The sequence below is a fragment of the Arachis ipaensis genome, chromosome B01, assembly GCF_000816755.2.
Source record: "Arachis ipaensis cultivar K30076 chromosome B01, Araip1.1, whole genome shotgun sequence".
Taxonomy (NCBI): domain Eukaryota; kingdom Viridiplantae; phylum Streptophyta; class Magnoliopsida; order Fabales; family Fabaceae; genus Arachis; species Arachis ipaensis.
This window is the reverse complement of record NC_029785.2, coordinates 118,700,038-118,722,865: the sequence shown is the minus strand read 5'-3', so window position 1 is coordinate 118,722,865 and position 22,828 is coordinate 118,700,038. Positions and strand designations below refer to the sequence as shown.

Here is a 22,828-nt window from a genome sequence, read left to right as displayed (position 1 = left end):
TTTAGGTAAGCAGAACTAGCAGATCACTGACGTTTTTCTGTCGTGTTCGACTCTAATCCCATTAACCCTCACCTTCTGATGGGTGATTGGGACTCTGGTTAAGGATTGCGTAGGTAAGTGTAGTGGGCTTGGTTCCTTTTATACTTCCATTTTCCCGACTTGTTAGCAACTTTATTTAACTTATTCAATTCTTTCTTGTAGTTGGGATGGCTGCCGGGAACACTACCCTCAATCGTTTAATGACTCACTTTTTCTCCGATGGGGATGACAACGCCTCTAACTCTCCCACCCTTATGCAGAGATCCCTTAGTCCGGGGAACTAGAGGTCCAATCTGTGCCTCAGCCAAATCCCCAACCTAGTCACAATGCAATCAACGAGGTTGACCATGGTAACAGAGCTGTGGTTGAGAACTCTCTGAGAGCTCGGGTTGAGGATGAAGACGTACTTGTGATCCCTAACCCAAAAAAAAAGGAAAACTGGCTCTAGCTCGGGACAGACTCTTTCCGTTATGTAGAAGCACTTCAACACTGGTGGCTTCACTGATTCCCAGATACTATCGGGTACCGAGAACTTCTTTTGCGAGGAGGATTTAGCTACCCAAGCTAAGTTGACATATCAGAGCCTCCTCCGAGCTGTTGCTATAGCAAGAAAAGTGGATCCAATCCTGTCCCAGTGTTAGGTTCTGGAGGGGAAGTAGAGGGTTGCCCAATGCGAAATTGCTAAGTTGAAGGCTGACGAAGAAACTATGGGGACCAATCTTGGTGGAGCCGAGAAAAAGCTAAAGGATGCTGGCAAGGAGATCCAGCGCTTCGTTGATCGGGATCTCTTTCCTGTTAAGCAGATCAACGATGCTCAAGGTTGAACCATCGCTACGGAGAACAAGGTAAAGAAGCTTGAGAGGGAGCTGGCTGAGGCCGTGAACTCGGAAGACATGGCTTGCCTTGAGGCCACTAACATGCGGAAGAAGAACAAGGAGGTCATCAAGGATGCTCGGGGTGCCATTACCGCTACCAAGGAGGCGATTGAGGCCCAAGTTCTTTTGGTGGCTCCCAATTTCGACACTTTTGCTATCGGCGCTTTCAAGAAGATCCAGGATGGTAAGATTGTGGACCTGCCAAGGCCATAGGTGCTCTCCTTCCGTCTTTATAACTTGGTTTACTTTTGTTGTATTTGAACTCTGTTTTTAGTTACTTATAATTTGAACTCTCTAGTAGCTATTCGAGTTGTTGGACCGATGTGTTACCTGATAAACCGCTATTTTATGGTTTATTTTGTTTTGAATTGAGTGGATTTTATCCATTATTCTCACACTTATTCATAGAATTCGTATGTTTTACATTTTCCTTCCTAATTTTATGCTATGATTGAAAACATACTTCTTTGGTCTTAAATTTGCTAATTTTTAATCCTCTCTTATTACCATTTGATGCTGTGATACATGTATTCAGTGTTTTCAGATTTTATAGGGGAGAAATGGCTTAGATGATGGAAAAGAAGCGTGGAAAAGTGGAAGGAACACAAGAGATTGAAGTTTGGAGAAGCTGGCAGTGACGCGTACGCGTGGTTGACGCTTACGCGTGACCAGCGCATCAGGCAATCGACGCGTTCGCGTGGATGACACGTACGTGTGACAAGGGATTTGAATAATTTGGAGACTCTTGAGTTGTCAAAGTCTCTTGTTGATTGGTGATTGAAAGTTGCTAGTTGGCTTGAGCTTCACTAACTCTAGTCTTTGATTAGGACTTGTGAACTCAAATTGAATTGCTCACTTGACTTACCTTTAATTGTTAGAGGTTAACTAAGTGAGAGCAAAAGGCAATTGCCATCACAAGTGACTATGATAATGGGGATAGGAATTCCAATTCTCAATCCTTGCTAGGACTTTTCTTAGTTGTTATTTTATTTCCTTGTTATTTACATTACTTGTCTCTTATCACAAAAACCCCAAAAATACTTTTTCGTAACCAATAATAACTACACTTCTTTGCAATTCTTTGAGAGACGATCCGAGGTTTAAATACTTCGGTTTATTTTTATTGAGTTTGTATTGTGACAAACAATTTAAAAGTTGGATGAGGATAATTTTTTGGTTTAGACTATACTTGCAACGCGATATTTTTTGTGAAAATCTTTACCGACATTTTTCCTCCGTCAATTTTTGGCGTCGTTGCCGGAGAATTGCAAACGTGTGCCTTATTATTGGTTATTGTATATGTTTACCTTTTGCTTGTTTATTAGTTTTTGTTAGTTTTAGGACTTTGTTGCTTATTTTTATTTGTTTCTATTTTATTTGCTACTATGAATTCTCATCCCTTTGGCTATGAGAGTGGTTACAACTATGTTGTAGGGAATGAAAGCTACAATGAGGATATGCACCAAGGATGGAACCATCAAAGGTGGGAGGAGCCTCGAGCATATGATCAACCTTTTTGGCAACAACCTCCACCAACGTACTATGAGCACGAGTCATTCCAGGATGCATATCAATCCAATAGCTGATACCAACAAGCCCCACCATATGCCTCTGAACCCCCTCCTCAACATAGTTTTGAACTACCATACTCACAAGTCACCTACAATCAAACACTTCCTTATGACCCAAACCCATATCCACCATACCAACCACCATATGAACCATATGAACCATACATAGAACCACCCACATTCCAACATAATTACCCCCAAGAACCACCACCTCAATATACACCATCTTCATATCTGTATCAAAATGAACCACCTTTCCGTTATGAGCCCTTTCTCCCAACAAATGAACCCTCCTATCCACCCCAAACTCCCATAGATGATACATTTAGTGTTATTCACCAAGGGCAACAGGAGCTTCAAACCGCACTTACCTCTACTCTCACCGGTCTCACCTCTACTCTCCAAGCTCTTATATCTCGTGTGGATCCATTCTCTACCCCCAATACTCAACCATCAAGCTCTAGTGCACTTCCTTTTCACCCATATCCATCAATCCAAGAGCAACATGATCCCAATTATGCTATTGACATGGAACAAGAGAGAAGGATCGTCTTAGGGACTTAATGGATTGGGTTCATGCATCCATACTTCAAGAAAAGCAAGAGGAGGCCCAAAAGGTGGAGGTAAGAGAGACCCTTGAGGAAAGTTGTCAAGAGGTAGAAGTCATCAAGGATGAGCTGAATTTTGTACTAGAGCAAGTAGAGAAAGCCAAAATTATCGAAGAAGAGGAAGTAGTTGAAGACTTAGGAGATGCGGAACCTCCATGGGAACTTCAAGTCATAGAGCATCCTTCCAAGACATTTGAATTTGATATTGAGGAGGGTGTACAACCTCCAAGGCATGTCATGGTTGAAGACTTGGAAGAGGTTGATCATGAGATGGATTTGATAATTGATCAGTTTTTATCGACAATCAAATCCTCTCACATTGGACTTAAAGAAGAGGTTAATGTTGAAGAAGCTTGTAAAGAGGTGGAGATCATCAAAGAGGAGTCCAAGAAAGTGAAGCATACATTGGCAAGGCCGCCATTGGAGACACCTCTCCCCAAGCCATTACCATCCAACACAACATTCAAGTGGGTAAAATTCTTATCCTTAAACTCTACTTTCCCACTTAAATATTGCTTGAGACAGATAGACAACTTAGAGCTCTTTGTGGTTTTAAGAGTAAAAGGGGGATGGTTAGTGGTTGGCAACATAATTCTAGGTTTGTTATGCTTGGATGTTCAAGTCTAAGTGCAATGGTTGATATAGTTCTCAATTGATTGGGTCTAGGAAGTTTTTGGGATACTTCAGTGAGAATTCGGATTACTTGCCACCTGGTTGGAACAATGATGATCAACTTCAAGACGGGTGTAGAAACAAGATTTGGGATCCCAGCATACAAGAGGATCAACTTTAGGAGCTCAAAGCTTATGGAGAATTTCATCAAAGCTTGGTGAATTCACTTGGAAGTGTTGGAGCTTATTGGAAGTCCAAGCATTGGTGGAAGTTTCAAGATGAGTTCAAGCACAAGCCACCATGACAAGGAGTTCACAAAATGTCCAACTTAAGGACCTTAACTAAAAGTGCTAGGTGGGAGACACCCCACCATGGTAAATTCTTTCATTTTTCCTCTTTTTATATTGGTAATAAGTTCAATTTTCATTTTTAGTTAGGTTTATTTAGTTTCCAGTGTGATTTTGCTTGTTTATTAATGTTTCACATTACTTTGGTAGCCTGTTAATTTAAAAAAAAAAAGCTGTCACGCGTGCGCATGACCGATGCGTACGCGTCGACGCCCAAATTTGGTTCGTGCCCAAACCGTGCTGGAACGGTGCGGCAGCGCGGCCTGGACAGAAAGTTATGCCAAGACCACGCTGGCACAGTGCTAGGCGCATAGCCAATCCCACGCGTACGCGTCACTGACACAGACATGTCATTTGTGATTTTCACTACCCACACGTAGTAGTGGACAACGCGTGCGCGTCGAATCAAAATTTTGCTTTTCAAGTACTTCAAACAGAGAGTTGGGCTGCCACTTTGCGAGTGTTGTGCGCGAAGCACAATTCACTTCCACGCGTACACGTGACTGATGCGTACACGTCACTTTTCATTTTGGGCGATCCACGCATTCAAAAGTTCACTTATCATTTTTCTTATCCATCATTCTCTTTTACAAATTGCATTTGCATACTATCATTCATTGCATTTTTACTTTGTGTATATTTTTATTTTCTTTTCTAAGTTTGATATTATACTATTGGTGTTGACTGTTCTTACTCAACTGTTGCATATTTCTTGCATTGTTTTGGGTGCTTCTTGACTTGTCTGCTATTTACTTGAAATGCCCTTCGCTTCTATTGTTTTCTCACTTGCATGTTGTAGCTACCATGTAGTTGAGAACCTTATTATTATTTGGCATTAGCCCACCATATCTTATTTGTTTGCATATCTTTGTTTGTGGGTTATTCTTCTTCCTTTTTCTCTTCTTTCAGGATGGCCACCAAGAAGGGGAACGGAACACTTTTAAATGGGGGCAACAGACAAGTCCATCCGCACAATTTTTGGAGAAAGCACATCAGTTGTAGCCACCCGTCCACTTGTACATCTTTGCATGCATCGAGGATGGTGCAATCTTTAAGTGTGGGGAGGTCGATACCGACTTCCATGTGTTAGTTACTTTCTTTTCAACACCAATATTTAGTTCTCTTTATTACTGAGTTATTGCATTGCATGATAGATTGCATGTTCAGTTAGTTGCTTGCATTTAGCTACTACTTGGTTGAAGTGATGAATTCTTTTTTAAGAAATTTTTTAGAGTATTTCACTAGTTTGAATTAAAATTTGTATTGAACTTGCTTGAAGAAATTTATTTTAGAACTTGAACACACAAAACCAGTGAGATTTTGAGCCTATTTGATTGGTTGCATTTTATTAACCAATGTTTTATTTTGGTATCTGTTGTTCTCTTTAAAATTGTGATCTTTGTCTTGCTGGATTCTATATTTCCTTTGTTTGATGTATGCATATATTTATATGATTGAGGCCCTTGTTTTACTAAGCTTACATACCCATATGGCCTTACCCTTTCATTATCCTTTGCAAACCAATGTTGAGACTTTTTAACCCCATTTGTTCTTTACTTCAGCTTATCACTAACTCTAAGCAGAAAACAATAATGTCCTTAATTTGAATCCTTGGTTAGCTTAGACTAGTGAGAGTACTCATGAATTAAGTGTGGGGAAATTGGGTTTGGAAACGTTTGGTTTGGGAATTGGGTATTGTATATTTTTGGTGAATTTGTGAAAAAGATAGTTAAGCACATATTCTTGCATTCAATACCTTAATCATATGCATTAAGAAAAACAAAAGAAAAAAATATTTAAAAAAAAGAGAGAAAAAGAAAAAAAAAAGAAAAGAAAAAGAGCATATAATAAAAGGGGACAAAATGCCCTAAATTAAATGGTAGTAGCAATACATATGAGTTGTACTCAAATTCGGATGCATGAATATGTGATAAACATGGTTAATGGATAGTTAGATTTTGTATTTTGATTACATGGATTGTCTTAAGTTAGGTGGGAAGTTTAGGTTAATCAAGGATTCATATTTTAGTCCACTTGACCAAATACAATACTACCTTTGCCCTAACCCCATTACAACCCTTAAAAGACCTCTTGATATGTGTATTTGTGTATTAAATTTTTGTTGATTGGTAGAAGAAGAGCAAGACTTAGAAAGCAAGGTTAGTAGAGAATTGAGAGAATCGAACCTTAAACACTTGAGTGATTAGAGTGTATTCACTTCCGGTGAGGGTTCGAAGCTCGATTCTTTGTTCCTGGCTTTCACGAGCTTTCTCCTTGCAAGTTTATGTGTACTTCATTTTATGATTTAAATTAGTGAAATCCAGTTCATATTTGTTTTTGGAGAATTTGATTTACTTTTAACCAAGTGGGTAAAAAGTATTTTTCATTTAGTTGCATTCATATAGATAGGTTGAATTTCATAAAAGCTACCATTCCTCTTCACTCCTTTATAGTTTCTCTTGAGCTTAGCATGAGGACATGCTAATGTTCAAGTGTGAGGAGATTGATAAACCGCTATTTTACGGTTTATTTTGTCTTGAATTGAGTGAATTTTATCCATTATTCTCACACTTATTCATAGAATTCGCATGTTTTACATTTTCCTTCCTAATTTTATGCAATGATTGAAAACATGCTTCTTCGGCCTTAAATTTGCTAATTTTTAATCCTCTCTTATTACCATTCGATGCCGTAATACGTGTGTTCAATATTTTCAGATTTTATAGGGCAGGAATGACTTAGAAGATGGAAAAGAAGCGCGCAAAAGTGGAAGGAACACAAGAAATCAAAGTTTGGAGAAGCTGGCAGCGATGCACACGCGTGGTCGACGCGTACACGTGACCAGCATATCAGGCAATCGACGCGTACATGTGGCCGACGCGTACGCGTGACAAAGCGTAGGGGGAATCAATCATTCACACATTCATTCACATAATTTTAGGATTAGATGTAGTTGTCTAGAGAATGAGGCTCTCTCCTCTCTCTAGGTTTTAGGGTTTTAGTTTTATTTCTTCTCCAATTCAGAATTTTATCTTGCTTTAATTTAGTTTCTATTCTACATTCTATTATTCTAGCATCTTAGTTTATCTTCTCTTGTTGATTTCTCTATTTGTCCCAATTTAGTTTATGAACTCTTCATGTTAGATTTAATTCCATATTAGTGCAATTTATGTTTTCATGTTTATGATTGGTTTCTTTAATTTGTTGTTATTGTTCTCTTGCAATTGTTGGTCTTAGATTTTATATTCTCTTTTACTTTTCTTTTGCTCCTACCAAGTGTTTGATGAAATACTTGGTTGGATTTTAAATTAGCTTTTCATGTTCTTAGCTTGGATTGAATAATTTGGAGACTCTTGAGTTGTCAAAGTCTCTTGTTGATTGGTGATTGAAAGTTGCTAGTGGGCTTGAGCTTTACTAACTCTAGTCTTTGATTAGGACTTGTGAACTCAAGTTGAATTGCTCACTTGACTTACCTTCAATTGTTAGAGGTTAACTAAGTGAGAGCAAAAGGTAATTGCCATCACAAGTGACTATGATAATGGGGATAGGAATTTCAATTCTCAATCCTTGCTAGGACTTTTCTTAGTTGTTATTTTATTTCCTTGTTATTTAAATTACTTGTCTCTTATCACAAAAACCCCAAAAATACTTTTCCATAACCAATAATAACTACACTTCCCTGCAATTCCTTGAGAGACGATCCGAGGTTTAAATACTTCGGTTTATTTTTATTGGGTTTGTATTGTGACAAACAATTTAAACGTTGACTGAGGATAATTTGTTGGTTTAGACTATACTTGCAACGTGATATTTTTTGTAAAAACCTTTACCGACATTTTTCCTCCATCGTTGCCCCTGTAGTAGACTTTGAACTCGTGACTTGTGGGCTTTTGGACTTGTGGACTTATATGGTTTTAAACTTATATATTTGTTGTACGTGTAATCACTTTGGCTATTTAGCTGTGTGACGTTTATGCTAAGTTAGTCGCTTAGTCATTTTCCGATAGATATCTATTTTTCCGCGTAGGGGGTTCTCGAATTGACCAGTCCCGGAAAACCATAGCCATAACTTAGCGATAATGTTGATAAGAAAAATAATTTAAAAAATGGACCTCGTCAAAACCCCTTGCTACCGTTCCGTGCTGACGGCAAGGGAAAAGAGTACCCTTTCTTTTATAAACTACAACAGTATAAGCAGGCGTAATAAATGCAAAATTGAAACAAGATGGATAATAAAATAGACACAAGAAATAAAGAAGAAAAATAACCAAACAAGATCGGGAGGCCGACTGATCCTTAGAAGCGTTGTTCCTTAGGAGTAAAATCTCCTAAGATTTGCCACATTCCAAGTCCTTGGTATCTTCTTCCTATCTAATCGCTCGATGTCGTTGTGGCGCAAGACCAGGTCTCCTTCCTCGAAACTTCTATTACGTACCCTACGATTGTAATGCAGTGTCAGCCTCTGCTTCAGAGCTGCTTTCGACAAGTGGACCATTGCCCTGGTCTCATCTAACAGGTTCTTTTCGCTCGTCTCGTTGCCTCCTCCTAACAGCAGTCTTGGGCTGGGTTCTCCTATCTCTACGGGGATAATGGCATCTACTCTATAGGTGAGTCAGAAAGGCGTCTCCCTAGTAGCATATTGTGGCGTTGTTCTGTAAGACCATATGACCAAGGCTAGCTCATTTACCTACAAGCCTTTCTTTTTCTCCAAGCACTTCTTCAATCCTTTTAGGATGACCTTATTTGCATACTTGGTAGCACGAATCCCCACACCTTTGTATTGTTGTACCGGCAAGTGCACTGTGTCGTCCAAGTAATACCTGAGTGAGTCACGGTTGATCCCACGAGGATTGTGGTTTGAAGAAAGTTATGGTTATCTTGTAGGTCTTAGTCAGGTAGATCAGAAGGTTGTTGGAAGAGTTGTTGAACTAAGATGATCATGAAACTATGAAGACATATAACTAATAAAGATACTCTGTAAATTAAATAGAAATCAGTGATAAGGATAAGGTAAAGGATTGGAGTTGCTTTGTCTTTCTGAATGAACTCTGGTATTACTGTCTTCTTTGCTTGTGAATGATCTTCTTCTATGGCAGGCTGTATGTGATCAACGCCATGGGCCATGGTCATTGATCTCCTCTGCTACAGATTGAACGCCATTGGCCGTGGTCATCCAATCTGACGAAGGGTGAAGCACATAGCAGTCCATTCTCTTGGCGATCCTACTTAAAACGCCACAGACAAGGTTGAATCTTCCGGATAAGAGGATGCTGCTTCTTAGGATTCTAGCCTATACCACAGAGACCCTAATCTCCCTGGAAATTGGCTGAACTGGTGTCTCGAGAAGTCCCCAACGAAGTCGTGGATTAGCCGTCTGAGAGATGTATAAACATAGCTGTTGGCTCGTGCTTTCCAGTCACGTATTCACATGAACCCAAATAGACGCGGGTGTTTGTCAGGCACGTTCGTCTTAATGTGATGAATAGAGCTAATTTGTCAGATCATCCTATTCACCACGATGAAGATTGGATATACATCTTAGAGATAAATCAAACACGGATCGAAGAAGAAACATTAATACTTTTATTAATTCATAGGACTCAGCAGGGCTCCTCCCCTCAACCTAAGAGGTTTAGAAACTCATACTGATACAAGTAAACCGTGAAAAAATGCTGAATGGTAAAAATATTGTTTCTTGTTCGAATAATTATGTAAAATACACTTTAAATACTAAACAGATGACTAGTAAGGGTAAAACAGTCTGTTTAGTGCTAAAATTCACTTCTGGGGCCCACTTTGTGAGTGTTTGGGCTGAGCTTTGATGAGACCCACGTGCTATGAGGTCTCTAAGGCATGGAACGCCAGCTAGGGGGTCCTCTTTGGGCATTTGTACATTGGTCTCTACTCTTTTGTGCGCTGGACGCCTGGAAGGGGGCAGGAAGCTGGCGTTAGATGCCAGTTTTGGGCCTTTTAATCCGAAGCAAAGTATGGACTATTATATATTGTTGGAAAGCTCTGACATTTTATAGCCGTTGAGAGCACTCCATTTGGACTTTTTTATCTCCAGAAAAGCTCTTTCAAATGCAGGTAGGTCAGATCCGGACAGCATCTGCAATACTTTCTCTGTCTCTGAATCAGACTCAATTTCAGCCAGAAAATACCTGAAATTGTCCAAAAACACAAAAACTTATAGTAGAATCTAAAAATGTGAATTTAACACTAAAACCTATAAAAACTTACTAAAAACTATATGAAAATGATGCCAAAAAGCGTATAAAATATCCGCTCATCAGTACTCTACTTGCCTGTTACTCCGAGGGTGTTCTATCAAGAAGAATCTTTGCTTGATACCGAGACCTTCTAGGAACTCTCCAAACTTCTTGTCAGAGAATTATGTCCCGTTATCCGATATCACGACTACAAGAATTTTAAATCTGGCGATTACCTGCTTCCATAAGAATTTTTGGCAGTTTGCTGATGATATTCTTGCCAACGGCTCTGCTTCTACCCACTTGGTATAGTAGTCAATGGCAACAATTAGGTACTTGACTTGTCCTAGGGCCATTGGGATAGTCCCAACAGGTCAACTCTCTACTGGGAGAAAGGTCAGGAGGCTATGATGGAACTCAGATCTTCTGCCGGTGTCTTATAAAAGTTTGCATTCTCCTGGCACCTGAGGCACTTCTTCACATACTTTCTAGTGTCAGTCATCATTGTAGGCCAATAATACCCATCCCTAATGAGCTTTCGGGCTAGGGATTTCTCCTCGATGTGATGCCCACAACATTCCTCGTGCACTTCTTTCTGGACGTACTTTGTTTGCTTGGGTTGCAAACATATCAACAAAGGTTGGTTGAGTCCTCTCTTGTACAGTTGGCACTGTACTACCTGTACTTGAAGACCTCTCTTTTCAAAAGCTTAGCTTCTTTCGTGCTTTTGGTAGGTCTCCTTCTTCTACGAATCGTTGGATCGGGTCTATCCAGGAAGGCGGTTCTATGTGACCCTGGGTCAAGCACAAGGCTACTGATGGCTCCGTTGGTGTCAGGGTGTTTGGGGTGAAGATGGGGACTCGAACGTGAACTTCCGTTTGAAGGAGCTGCGTCTACAATTTGTTGGTTGGTCGGTGGGTGGGGCCACCTGCAAGGACACTCCGATGCTAAAGCTAGTGTCCGTACGATAAGGTGGCTAAATTAGGATTATGGTGATGTACCTCTGGAGAAGGATATGCTCTTCTCTTTTATTCCCATTTGTCGGCTGGGCTCTCCTGTTTGGGCCTAGCTCCCTGGAAGCTTCCACCAGCTATCCAGATCTCTGCTGAAAAGATCGTGTCACGCGATGGACACTTTGTCGTGCGAATGGGTCGTTGATTCGTCTGGTGGACCTCTGGTTTCTGTTAGACTAGGCCAGAATATTATATTTTTAAAATGTTCCCTTAGGCACAAGTTAGTTAAATCAATTTTTTATTTTATAATTTTTTTTGTAAAGATTCACGGTTTGATGTGAAGTTAATAATTGAAAACTTTTAGATAATACTTTAATTTTGATGCACTCTCAATGTAAAGTTATTTTATAAGTGCACCCAATCATATATCGTCACATCAGAAAAAATAACTTCTTTTTACATTTTACTAGTTGAGTGCATCAAAATTAAACTCTTTAGATAATTTAACATACAAATAAATCCAGGCGTCCAAACTTTTTTAAACCAAGGATTTAACCAAGTCACATCGCGCTTCTTTTTTCTTGTCCTCCTCCTTCATTATTGTTTGTCGCCGTCGTCATCGTCATCTTCTTCAACAACATCATCGTTGTTCTTCTTCTCTTCGTCTGTCATTATCAGCATCATCGTCGTCTTCTTCTTCATCTTCTTCTTCTATATTTGTTCAAAAAAAAATTAGAGCACATAATAGAAATTTTGATGACATCGCAAAAAATTTTGATGTACAGCACAGAAATTTTTGAAAGACCACATGTTCAAAACATTGATTAATCCAACCAATAAATTATATTTATAGCAAAAATTTATATGCTATGGGTAAATGCAAAAATTTCTGTGATATATTGATAAATTTGTGCTTTGTACAAAAACTTATGTGTTATGTGTAAAAATTTTTGTGCTATGTCAATAAAAAAAATCTCTAATGCTAAATCTAATTTCAATTTGATTTTGAGTCCTACAAGATGACACATAAAATATTTATGGGACTACTTGTCATAAATAGTAATTTGAAATTGAAAGTTAAATTTGTCCCTCCAATGCTTAGTCTTAGTTCAGTTAGAATTTTATATTATTTTTAATTATTTCATCAACGTAATTATATTAGTGACAATATTTTATTGGTTCTCTATCAAAGTGATACCATATCTTTAAGGTAATGTCAGTTTTATTTCATCAATAAATTCCAATGCATATTTCAATTTTAAAGCAATTCATCTCTTGAAAATATCAAAAGTAATACTCTAAACACACTCCATTGGAGATTCTCTAAGTTTTTATGTTCTTCAATAAAAAGTTATGTGTTAAAAAAGTATGAAAAAAAAAGAAACGATGTCACAACACATTTTTTTTAATTTGTGCCAACTTAATTAAATTTGATTAAAAGAATTTATATATAATATATCATAGTTATCAGAATTGGATCGGATTTGTCACTTCTACCAAAAATCTAATGAACTAATAGTCTGACCGATTCAGTTGTTGATTTGGACCGAACTTGCAGTTGACTCAATCAACAATGGTCAAACCTATTAAAAACTAACCGGTTCGTGTTTGGAACCGTTGTTATTATTACATGTTTCTTACCACTCTGCCAACATGTTTCTTATTATTACATGTGACAAAAGATAATTATATAGTAAACCTCGAACGATTTTTTTTTTTATCTTTTTAAACATGGATTCAAATGGATATCAAATTTGATATATTGATTGTGTTATGTTTTTTTCTCTCTTTTTCATTTAAATTGAGAAAGTATTTTATACTAGTGACTAATTTATTATCTCTTTTACTTCATAAATTATATCTAAGAATTGATACTTGATTGTTATTAATATATTTGTAAAAATATGTATTTTAAATTTCAACTTTTAATTTTAATTATGACCAGGTCAATTAGGTGAATCAACGACTCACCGACACCTGATTGACCTAGTGACCCAATGGTTCGATCATATGATCGGATTAATTATCAATTCAATTCTGATGGTTATGTATAATATCATTGTTTAATATATTTAATTAAATTTTTATTGAATTCTCAATTATCAACTTTAATTTTTTTTTATTTTGATAATTCAAAATGTAGGCATATACATTATACACTAATAATGATTAAAGGAAAGAGAAAAAAAAAAGAAAAAATAGATAAAAGTATATATAAATTTTTATTCAGTGGACAGATGTACATTCTAATTATTTAATAAGTCATATGTACACACCAATATCAAATTCATTAGTCGTTTCTACCCTTTTGTTGCCTTAGTAACTTTTTTCCGACGGTGGTTATTGACTTGTTGCTAGGTAGTACCTTATTTGCCATGGTGACATTGTGTATTGTGTGATGTGGCCCTTTTGATAATACAGTAAAAAATAATCGTTAAATTAGAATAAAAAAAAGAATTACAAGTTACAACGTCTCTTCATTTTCTTTCCTTTCTTCTCAATTTCAATGAACCCAATTTTTAATGCTCTTCAATTCTTGATTAATCCCATTAATTATCTGCAACATCTTCTTCATCTCTTCTTTCACCTTCCATTTGCTTTCTTCTATAGACTTCCATTTACTTTTTTCACTCCGCTCCTGAATCCTCCAATCTTTTCGAGTATCAACAACTTCATCAACCCAAATAAAATAATCACACCTCAATTTAACCTTCTACTTTTTACATTCATGAATATGAAAAAAATTTTAGCTTTTTCACATAAGATGCATAACATTTATTATACAAAAACATAACAAAAAATCATATACCTCCCATAACAGATAATGATGAAACAATTTCTCTGCATTCCACTCTATCGCAGACTCAAGTATCACTGCGTCTAGTCATGCAGACACTTGCCGTTATTGTAGTCGAACTTCTTCTTCCTATTCTTCTACCTAAAAGAGGAGTCACCATAATCACTCGCACATGTTTTTTCTTCGTTGAGATTGTGACATTTTGGTAATTTAGAGTTTATAAATCCCTATTATAAGATACACAAAGAAAGTCTAGAGAGATAATTTTTTTTAATCTTATAGAATGAAGACCACAAAGAAAGAGAATGAAGGATTTCTTGTTTATTTATTGTGCACTGTTCAAAATCAAGAGGAAAGAAAAGAGAATTAAGAGACATAACCTGTAAAATTTTTTTATTCTAATTTAATAAATTTAATAATTTGACAATTAATTTTTATTATATCATAAAAAAAGTCATATCACATAATGTACAATATTATCATAACAAACAAGGTGTCACCTAGTAGTAATTATTATCGAAAAAATTATTCAAGTAATAAAAAATAGAAATAACGAACTTGATATCGCTTTTTAATTTTGATATTGGAGAGTAGTTGGTGTTAGGCGTGGATATGGGGTGACTGGGTGCTTAACAAGGGTGTGGTGTCAGGAAGAATGCCATAACAGGAATCGGACCCAGCGATTCTCCCCCCACGAATCGGACCCAGCGATTCAATTTTGTAATAGATTTAGAAATTAGAATTACTTAATTTACTTTTGTTATTAATTTGAGAATTTATAATCTGAAACTGCATCATTAATAACGATATTTTTTAATATTAATTGCAAGGTCAATTTACTTAATACATAGTTCATTTGGGAAGAAAGGTAAATCATAAGAATTCAATTGTAAATAAAATAAGAATACTAAAGTAACGTTAATTTTGTATGTTGTTAGTTAGACAATGTTTTTCAAATGTTGTTTGTAAATAGCTGAGAAGTTATAATTAACTAATTAATTATTATGATTAATTTTTGGAAATTATAATTATAGGACTTATGATAATCTTTTGAAGTTATGTTTACATGCTGTAGTTTGATCATTTGGTAGTTTTTTTTTTTTTGTAATTGGGTTAGAAATTATGATTAATCGATTAAATAGTATGATTAATTTAAGTTGTAAATTAGTAATCATTCATGATTTGACTAGTAACATGTTATGTTCTTGCAGAGTTTACGGATGATGACATGTGACCACCTACTGCCCCCTGATCGGTACCATCCGAGTGTAGAGGATCATTTACGGGTTACTGGGTTTTATCATGCCTCTCAGATTGGAGTAGTTCAATGCCAGAAAGCATTGATAAATGCTCTAGTGGAGAGGTGGCGGCCGGAAACACACACCTTCCACCTTCCGATTGGTGAGTGCACAGTGACGCTGGAGGATGTAGCCGTTATTTTGGGCCTCCCGACGAACGGCCTTCCGGTGACAGGGATGACCTTGAGCAGCTTCGAAGCATTGGAGGGTGAGTGTTTCCATCAGTTTGGGGTTGCACCGAGGAAGGCCGACTGCAGAGGGAGCGGCATAAAATTGACATGGCTTAGGAATCTGAAAGAACGTATACAACTAACTGACGAAATCAGTATGCAGAGGTACGTCAAGTGCCACATTATGTTGTTACTGGGTACTATCTTATTTGGAGACAAGTCAGGGGCATCTGTGCACTGGAAGTTTCTACCTTTGCTCCGGAATTTTCATAGTATCAGTCATTTTAGTTGGGGATCGGCATGTTTGGCGCACCTATACAGGTCCTTATGCCGGGCATCTCGTTTTGATTGTAAAGAAATCGATGGTCCGTTAACACTTCTGCTAGCTTGGTTCTAGATCCGCCTACCCTATCTTGCGCCCCCTACTAGGGAACCCCGCAGTTTTCCGCTTGCGAACAGGTAACATTGGCAACTTACTTGGTATGTTCATAATTCTATTTAAGATGTGCTACTGACATAAATAATTTCAGGTGGCGTAACTGGGAGCGTGGTGACAATCGGTATAGATATCTTAGCCTCGCCCACTTTAGAAAGGCATTAGATGAGGTTCAGGAAGGGCAGGTGTGTTTTTATTAGAAAAGTATTTGTCTCGAATTGAGGTTGACTGTTATTTGGCTTGTAATCATGTGTGTCTTGTGCTGTGTGCAGTTCGTGTGGGTTGCTTATGGTGTGGATCGCATTGATCCGGGCATAATCCCAGAAGACATCCTCATGCACGCAGTAGTGTGGAGTGCTACGGTTCCGTTGATTTCATTCGAATCTATTGAGTGGCATGCAACGGATAGAATTAGAAGACAGTTTGGTTTTGTTCAGGGAGTTCCACATCAAGAATGGAATCCGGGAAGGGCACACGGAGAAACACTGGCTGGTCCTAAGAATCTTGACTGGGCCACAGCCCCGTCCCATTCATGTTGGATTATGCACTGGACAAACAAGTATAATAACGTTCTGACTGAGTATCTGGAACCTTCACAGCATCCGTTGGATGTTTACATGCACTGGTATCGTAGAGAATATGGCAACCATTTAAACTTGTCAAATGTTGGGTTCATGGCTGCGGATGCAGGCCAGTCACAATTTGGCCATCAACCTGAATTTATGCCCGGTAGGTTTTCTTTGGACACGAGGATTCCATGCCACACTGCCTCAGTTGCTTCTGGAGGTTTGGTTTCTGGAGATTCTAGTAGAAGTGATGGTGGTCGGGGGATACTTAATAGCCGGAACCTACGGCGTGTATCAATGGGTCAGATTGAAGAAAATGCCGGGGCAGATGAGCATGAAACGGATGAGTATCTCATGGAAGAACCGGATGATGAGGATCAAGACGAGAGCGACGATGAGGAGATGGATGAGGATGAAGAATCCCGCAACAATGCCCCTGATGATGGGGATGATGCAGGTCCGACTTGATTTCACTGTCCATTGATTATATTGCATTAATTTCAGGACTTGTGTCTTTATGATTATGTTATGAACTTGTTGGTGTATTTTTTTTTTTGCTTGTTTATCCCGTGTTTGCATCATTTTGGATAGTCTGTTTCATTAAATTATGTACAGGTGAAACAGGTAAACATTACAATCTCAGGGTGGACCCGCCACGTCGTAGCGCTAACCGATACACCCCGTCCTTGTTCAAGAAGGCCAAGAAGAAATGCAAGAACTTCGTCGAAGACATAAAATGGGCAATAAGAAAGTAGTTGTGTGGGTCACATAAGTATTTTGTGTATGTATGTTGGAAACTTGTAATTTGAACTTAATATTGTGTATGTATGTTGGAAACTTGTAATTTGAACTTAATATTGTGTTTGTATGTTGGAAACTTGTAATTTGAATTTAATATTGTGTTTGTATGTTAGAACCCTTTAAATGTGAACTTCCTATCGTCGATTATGCTACAAATTAAAGAAGTTTCAGGTGTCATAAAGAAGTTTCATGAAAGTACAATGTTCCGATAAGGTGGTTAGCACAAACGGATAAACATAAACAAGCAAATGCCATAAAGTACTATAATGAAACATGAAAGGCATAAATCTACTGTCCTGGGTTGCTGGGACCTACACCAGCTGACCGACAGCATCTACTTCGGCTGTGTCCCTCGGCTCCACATTGCCTACAACGCCTAGGAGCACGTAACATTCGTGTGTCCATTTCGTTCAAGAAACGTGTCATCCTCGGGCGACCTTTCGTCACCCGTCTCAGGTTCGGATTCGGGACAAATCGAGGGCCGCTGTACACAGGCCACGTTGTGGGATTCCCCAGTGGCCGAAACCTAGCTCGGTAAACCCTCCGAACTTGGTCCATCTTGTAAACTTCGTGTACATACACTCGCCAATCCAGTCGCTGATTTGCACAACATGCAAAAACATGTCGACAGGGAATCTGATCCACCTGGAACTCACCATAGTCACATCGTTGTCGACGGAGGTCGACGGCATACTCAGTTCCACCTGGCATCTCACGAACCTCGAAGACCTCATTCATCCTGTCGAAGCAATTAACTTGGATGTTTGATGATGCAAGTTGATTTGCATTCAATTTCGACGTGACAACCTCAGAAAAAACATGTCCAGCTGTTATCCGCGACTCCGCCTCGGCTCTTTTTCTAGTGAACAACTCGTTAAGCCTGTAGAATGTGGCTTTGACAAGTGCAGTTATCGGAAGATTGCGTGCACCCTTCAACACTGAGTTGATGCATTCCACTAGGTTTGTCGTCATGTGACCCCAGCGGTAGCCACCGTCATACGCCAACGCGTACTGTTCACGTGGGATTCGGTTAAGCCAGTTCGTATAAGCCTCGCCCCGTTCACGTAAACGCTGGTAGCGCACTTCGTACTCGCGCACCGTCCTCGAATAACCTGCACAACAATCAAAGCCACACAAGAGAAGATTTCATGAGAAACACTGCTTGAAGGTAACTCGGTTAATAAGGAAATTCGAATTATTAAAATTTACCTATATTGACCACAAGTTTTTGCAGGTACGGTGCCTTGAACTTTCTCAAAAATTTCGACTCTATATGCCTGATGCAAAACATGTGGAATGCTCTCGTGGGTGACCAAGCTCCATTGCTCCGGGCCACAGCTGCATTGATGGATTCGTGCCTGTCAGAAATCAGTCCCACACCATCCCGAGTCACAACATGTTGTCGCAGGTTACTAAGGAAAAAATGCCATGCATCAGAAGTCTCCCCCTCCACAATTGCAAACGCAATAGGGACGATATTATTGTTACCATCCTGTGAAACTGCGACCAACAAACAACCCTTATACTTTCCGTACAAGTGAGTCCCATCAACCTGAACAACTGGCTTGCAGTGTCTAAACGCTCTAATGCAGGGGTAATAACTCCAGAAGACTCTGTGCAATACCCGGATATCAGTTACTTCCTCATCACCTTGATATGCAGACATAGTCTCGAAATGGACGATTGCTGATGGCTCCTTGTTACACATGGCCTCAAACCATATAGGCAAAGCTTCATATGATGCTTCCCAACCTCCAAATATTTTTTCCACTGCTTTTTGCTTCGCCAACCATGCTTTCCGATAGCTGATGGTGTAATTGAACTTCGACTGCACTTCCGTAATAACTGATTTCACCTTTATCGACGGGTCAGCCTCAACCAACGGCTTTATTGCTTCTGCAATTGTGTTTGAATCCAGCTTCGAATGATCCTGAGAAATAGTGGCTCTAGTACAAGTGTGAGAACCGTTGTACCTCCTTATAACCCAACAATACTTTCTGCTGATCATGCTAACCCTGATAAGCCAATCACACCCTGATCCATACTGTGTACACTTCGCATAGAAGGTCAACGGCTCCGACTCATACACACGGTAGTCTACGCCTCTTCGGATGGTATAATCTTTCACCGCCATCATAACAGCTTCCCTAGAACTGAATTCCATTCCGATTGCAAATTCACCATCTGCGACCATAGGAATTTCTACCACAACGACAGCCAAATCAAAATAATTTAACACAAATACATTTAATAACTGAAATTAAGACTACGTCAATGCTCCCTATATCCACATCAATATAAATATTATTCCTATCATGTTGTCATCCCACTTTTAACATCATACAAACATAAACACATAAAAAACTTTGGACGAATGCACACAAATTAATTTCCACGTGACTTATATTCTTATTTACATCTATCAACATAGATTATTTCCCAAAGTCTACTACTTTCTATATTTATATGTTAATACGTACCGGCACTCATATATTCCGGAAACTCCGGCGCATGCATGGCTTCCAAGTCCAGAACCCGCATGAAAGACGGCTCCTCAAAGGGATCTTCGTTTGCGAGTGCATTTGCAACGTCTCCCACATTTGGAGCCACCACCCCGTCACCTTGATCTTCTTCTCCGTCTGGAACAACAGCTTCGTAATTGCTTTCAAACTTTTCCTCACTGTCACTATCATATTCTTCCCCTTCAATATTTCGGTCCGCTTCAGATTGTTCGAATTCGACGTACAACTCTATCACCGATATCTGACCGCGAGTTTCAAAATACATTGAAAACATCTCCTACATACTCGCTTCGTCGGTTACATACTTGGTTTGATACTGCACGAAACCACCAAATACCGGTATGGGATATCTATATACCATACATGATATTTTTTTGGATATCTCAAAACCTATCTTCTCACAAATCACACCTTTTAGCTCCTCAAATGAGATTGTGAACGGAATAACAATATCTAACGGCTTCTCGCAACTAAATCTCACTCCTTCAGATGTTTGTAACAGAATCTGACCAAAATAATATACTCTAAGTGCAACTCTATCATCCATTTTTCATACTCTCATATATAAATATCGACTATACTCTCAAAGAGACACAGAGAGAAGTAGAAGAGAAACAGGGGGAAGAAGAAGACGCAGAACAACGAATAATCAGATCTGGGGAGGAAGATGAACACACACACACATATATATGTATATATATACTCAAAAAATATAGAATATAGATACAGTCAAGACTCAAGAGTGCACACACAGACTTTTGCAGAGCACGTACTTTCCTGTCTGTGATCAAAGCATAACAAAATGCAGAGCTTTCTTCGCAAATTGGTCGCAAACCACAGCCACAGCCACCACCACAACCTCTCCGGCACTCTCCACCGCAACATATTGCACTCTCTCTCAAAACCTCCTCTTTCTTCACAACCACAACAACAACTCGTACTTCAACTACGCAACCGCATTCCCACCACCTCTTTCTTCGCTACTCTCCCACTTCACCATTCTCACTCATGCCGCTCCTTTCTTACCCAAATTCGAGGGTTTCTCTCCAACCCGCTTCTTGCCTCCAATTTCCGCAGATTCTCCAACAGAAACCAGCTCCTCAATTTCAGGTCCAAGCTCCCCACACCTCAATTTCACCGCCGCAGCTTCGGCTTCAACCAATCTCCTGATCTTTACCGTGGCTGGTACTTTTTCTATCCATTCCTCCTTCAAAATGCTCAACTTATTTATACCCTCAACCTTAATTTCCATTTCTCTTCCCCTTTATTTTTTCTAATTTAGTGATTTTCGCATCTGACTGCTCTTTTATATTGTAGTTACCAATTGGATAACCATAATAATCGATAGGTTTTTTTCTGTATTTTTTTTCCTGATCATAGTTCTTGGCGAGGTTTAATTAGGGTTTATGAGGGGTTTTGCTTGTGTGTGTGGCTTTCTTTCCTTTTTTTATTTTTGGGGACATGACTAGCAAAACTATGTTATTTTTATGACTTTGACTTAAAAAAATTGGTATTTTTGAAACTTTGAGTTGATCATTTCAAAATTGTTTCTTACAAATTACAATTGATTTTTGTTCAAAATTTGCTTCAACAATGACGCTTGCAGCAGCCTTGTAATTTAATTTCTTCTGTGATATAGTATGGGGAAGTTTAAGTGGATCCATTTGCCTCTCAAGTGTTAACTATGTTTGGTGACTATGGTGGTGCCATAGAGGAAGAACTATAGAATTTATACAATCTTGTTGGAGGATTCCTCTTTCTCAGGGATGGGCTTCTGTCTACTCTATGGTCCCAATCATGACGCCATTACCTTGTGTGGAAGCATTGGAGTAACCAAAGTATTACTTCCATTTTTTATTAGGTTGCTAGAGTTTAAATTTTGTGGATCTCAACTCATTTCAACTTTTCAAGAGTTTTATTTTATCCACTGTAGCCTGTCCTTGTATTCTTCGAATTCCTGCATGCCTACATTGATGTACATAATATTTTGTTTTTGATGTTTTACATTTGATTTTGATATGCTATGGTTCAAAACTCAAATGCATTTTTGGTACTTTGCTATTTTATTGTTACTTTTGGCTTCAATTCCTTCTTGTAAATAGAATTATTTCCACTAATTATAGCGTACATATTTGTCTGCTTACATATATAATATGGTAGCCTTATTACAATTGTATATTTTCTTGTGTTTGCAGGAGATCATGGTTCAACAGGCTAACACCTAATGATATGGTTCTAGGATTGATTATAGCTAATGTTGCTGTTTTCTTATTATGGAGGATAGGAGATAAAAAGTTTATGATAAATAACTTTACTGTGAGTTTCTTGAGTTACAAATTTTGATTGAACCGATGATACCACTTGTAGACATTATTTGCTGGTGCTTTCTTTGCATTGAACTCTCACCTGTGTTACTTCATCTTGACTGCTAATTCAATTATTTTCTGTGAACAGATCTCCCTGGACAATTTCAAGAGTGGACGTTTCCACACTTTGATAACCAATGCATTCAGTCACATAGAATTTGGGCATCTGTTTTCCAATATGATTGGACTCTACTTCTTTGGATTGAATGTGCGATTGCCTGCTCTAGAGTTGTATTTTTGGTCATTATTTCTCTCGCCTCTTTCATTATTCTTTTTCTTTTATGTTACCTTGTTATATTTGTCTTCACAATATATTGTTTTAGGTTGGGTTATGTACTCTTTGTGGTAAATAAGTTAGGGTCAATCAGTGGATAGTTACTTTGTAATAATATGTTCGAGAGGGGAATATAAGAACTGCAGTCAGCTGTGTTGCCTTTGCAAAAGATAAAAAGGGGGAGAAAATTGTATTAGAGAAGATAAAGTAAACGATTGAAGATCCCTTAACATTTTAGATAAATCTGAGTTTATAGTTCAATTCATGTTGCTGCTTGTCAAGACTTTTGGAGCATAAGATTTGAAGGTTGATTTTACCAAAACGAAGAAAGATTATGTTGTCATTGGCCATCTCCTAGAAATCTTGTCTGTAGGATCTCTTCAG

At 38.4% G+C, this 22,828-nt stretch overlaps 3 protein-coding genes across 3 annotated transcripts in view; 2 read left to right on the top strand and 1 right to left on the bottom strand.

Moving 5' to 3' along the window:
• On the top strand, positions 933 to 17,395 carry LOC110266542. The gene is made up of 6 exons (XM_021111400.1): positions 933 to 1,098; positions 1,189 to 1,265; positions 15,223 to 15,644; positions 15,983 to 16,100; positions 16,188 to 16,938; positions 17,097 to 17,395. The coding sequence occupies exons 1-6, from the start codon at positions 933 to 935 to the stop codon at positions 17,234 to 17,236; spliced, it is 1,674 nt and encodes a 557-aa protein (XP_020967059.1). The 3' UTR covers positions 17,237 to 17,395.
• LOC107611656 lies at positions 17,571 to 20,351 on the bottom strand. Its single transcript, XM_016313562.1, has 4 exons — positions 20,163 to 20,351; positions 19,763 to 20,045; positions 18,492 to 19,484; positions 17,571 to 18,394 (listed from the first exon to the last, which is right to left on the bottom strand). Exons 1-4 carry the CDS (start codon positions 20,349 to 20,351, stop codon positions 17,571 to 17,573), a joined length of 2,289 nt encoding a protein of 762 aa, XP_016169048.1.
• The window catches only part of LOC107634697 (RHOMBOID-like protein 12, mitochondrial), a 5,047-nt gene continuing 2,737 nt past the window's right edge, over positions 20,519 to 22,828 (top strand). Inside the window, exons 1-3 of the mRNA XM_016338128.2 lie at positions 20,519 to 20,989; positions 22,000 to 22,120; positions 22,259 to 22,378. Of these exons, the coding sequence (XP_016193614.1) occupies positions 20,607 to 20,989; positions 22,000 to 22,120; positions 22,259 to 22,378 (624 nt within the window). The 5' untranslated portion in view covers positions 20,519 to 20,606. The remainder of the gene's footprint in view (positions 20,990 to 21,999; positions 22,121 to 22,258; positions 22,379 to 22,828) is intronic.

Bases quoted from the DNA above. Each gene is read 5' to 3' on its own strand.
- LOC107611656 (XM_016313562.1), bottom strand. From the start codon at position 20,351: ATGGATGATAGAGTTGCACTTAGAGTATATTATTTTGGTCAGATTCTG. The intron at 20,046-20,162 runs GTATATAGATAT...ACTCGCGGTCAG, and splicing joins CCAAAAAAATATCATGTATG to ATATCGGTGATAGAGTTGTA. The intron at 18,395-18,491 runs GTAAATTTTAAT...ATTGTTGTGCAG, and splicing joins AAAACTTGTGGTCAATATAG to GTTATTCGAGGACGGTGCGC.
- LOC110266542 (XM_021111400.1), top strand. From the start codon at position 933: ATGGCTTGCCTTGAGGCCACTAACATGCGGAAGAAGAACAAGGAGGTC. The intron at 1,266-15,222 runs GTTTATTTTGTT...ATGTTCTTGCAG, and splicing joins TGATAAACCGCTATTTTATG to AGTTTACGGATGATGACATG. The intron at 15,645-15,982 runs GTACGTCAAGTG...ATTCTATTTAAG, and splicing joins GACGAAATCAGTATGCAGAG to ATGTGCTACTGACATAAATA.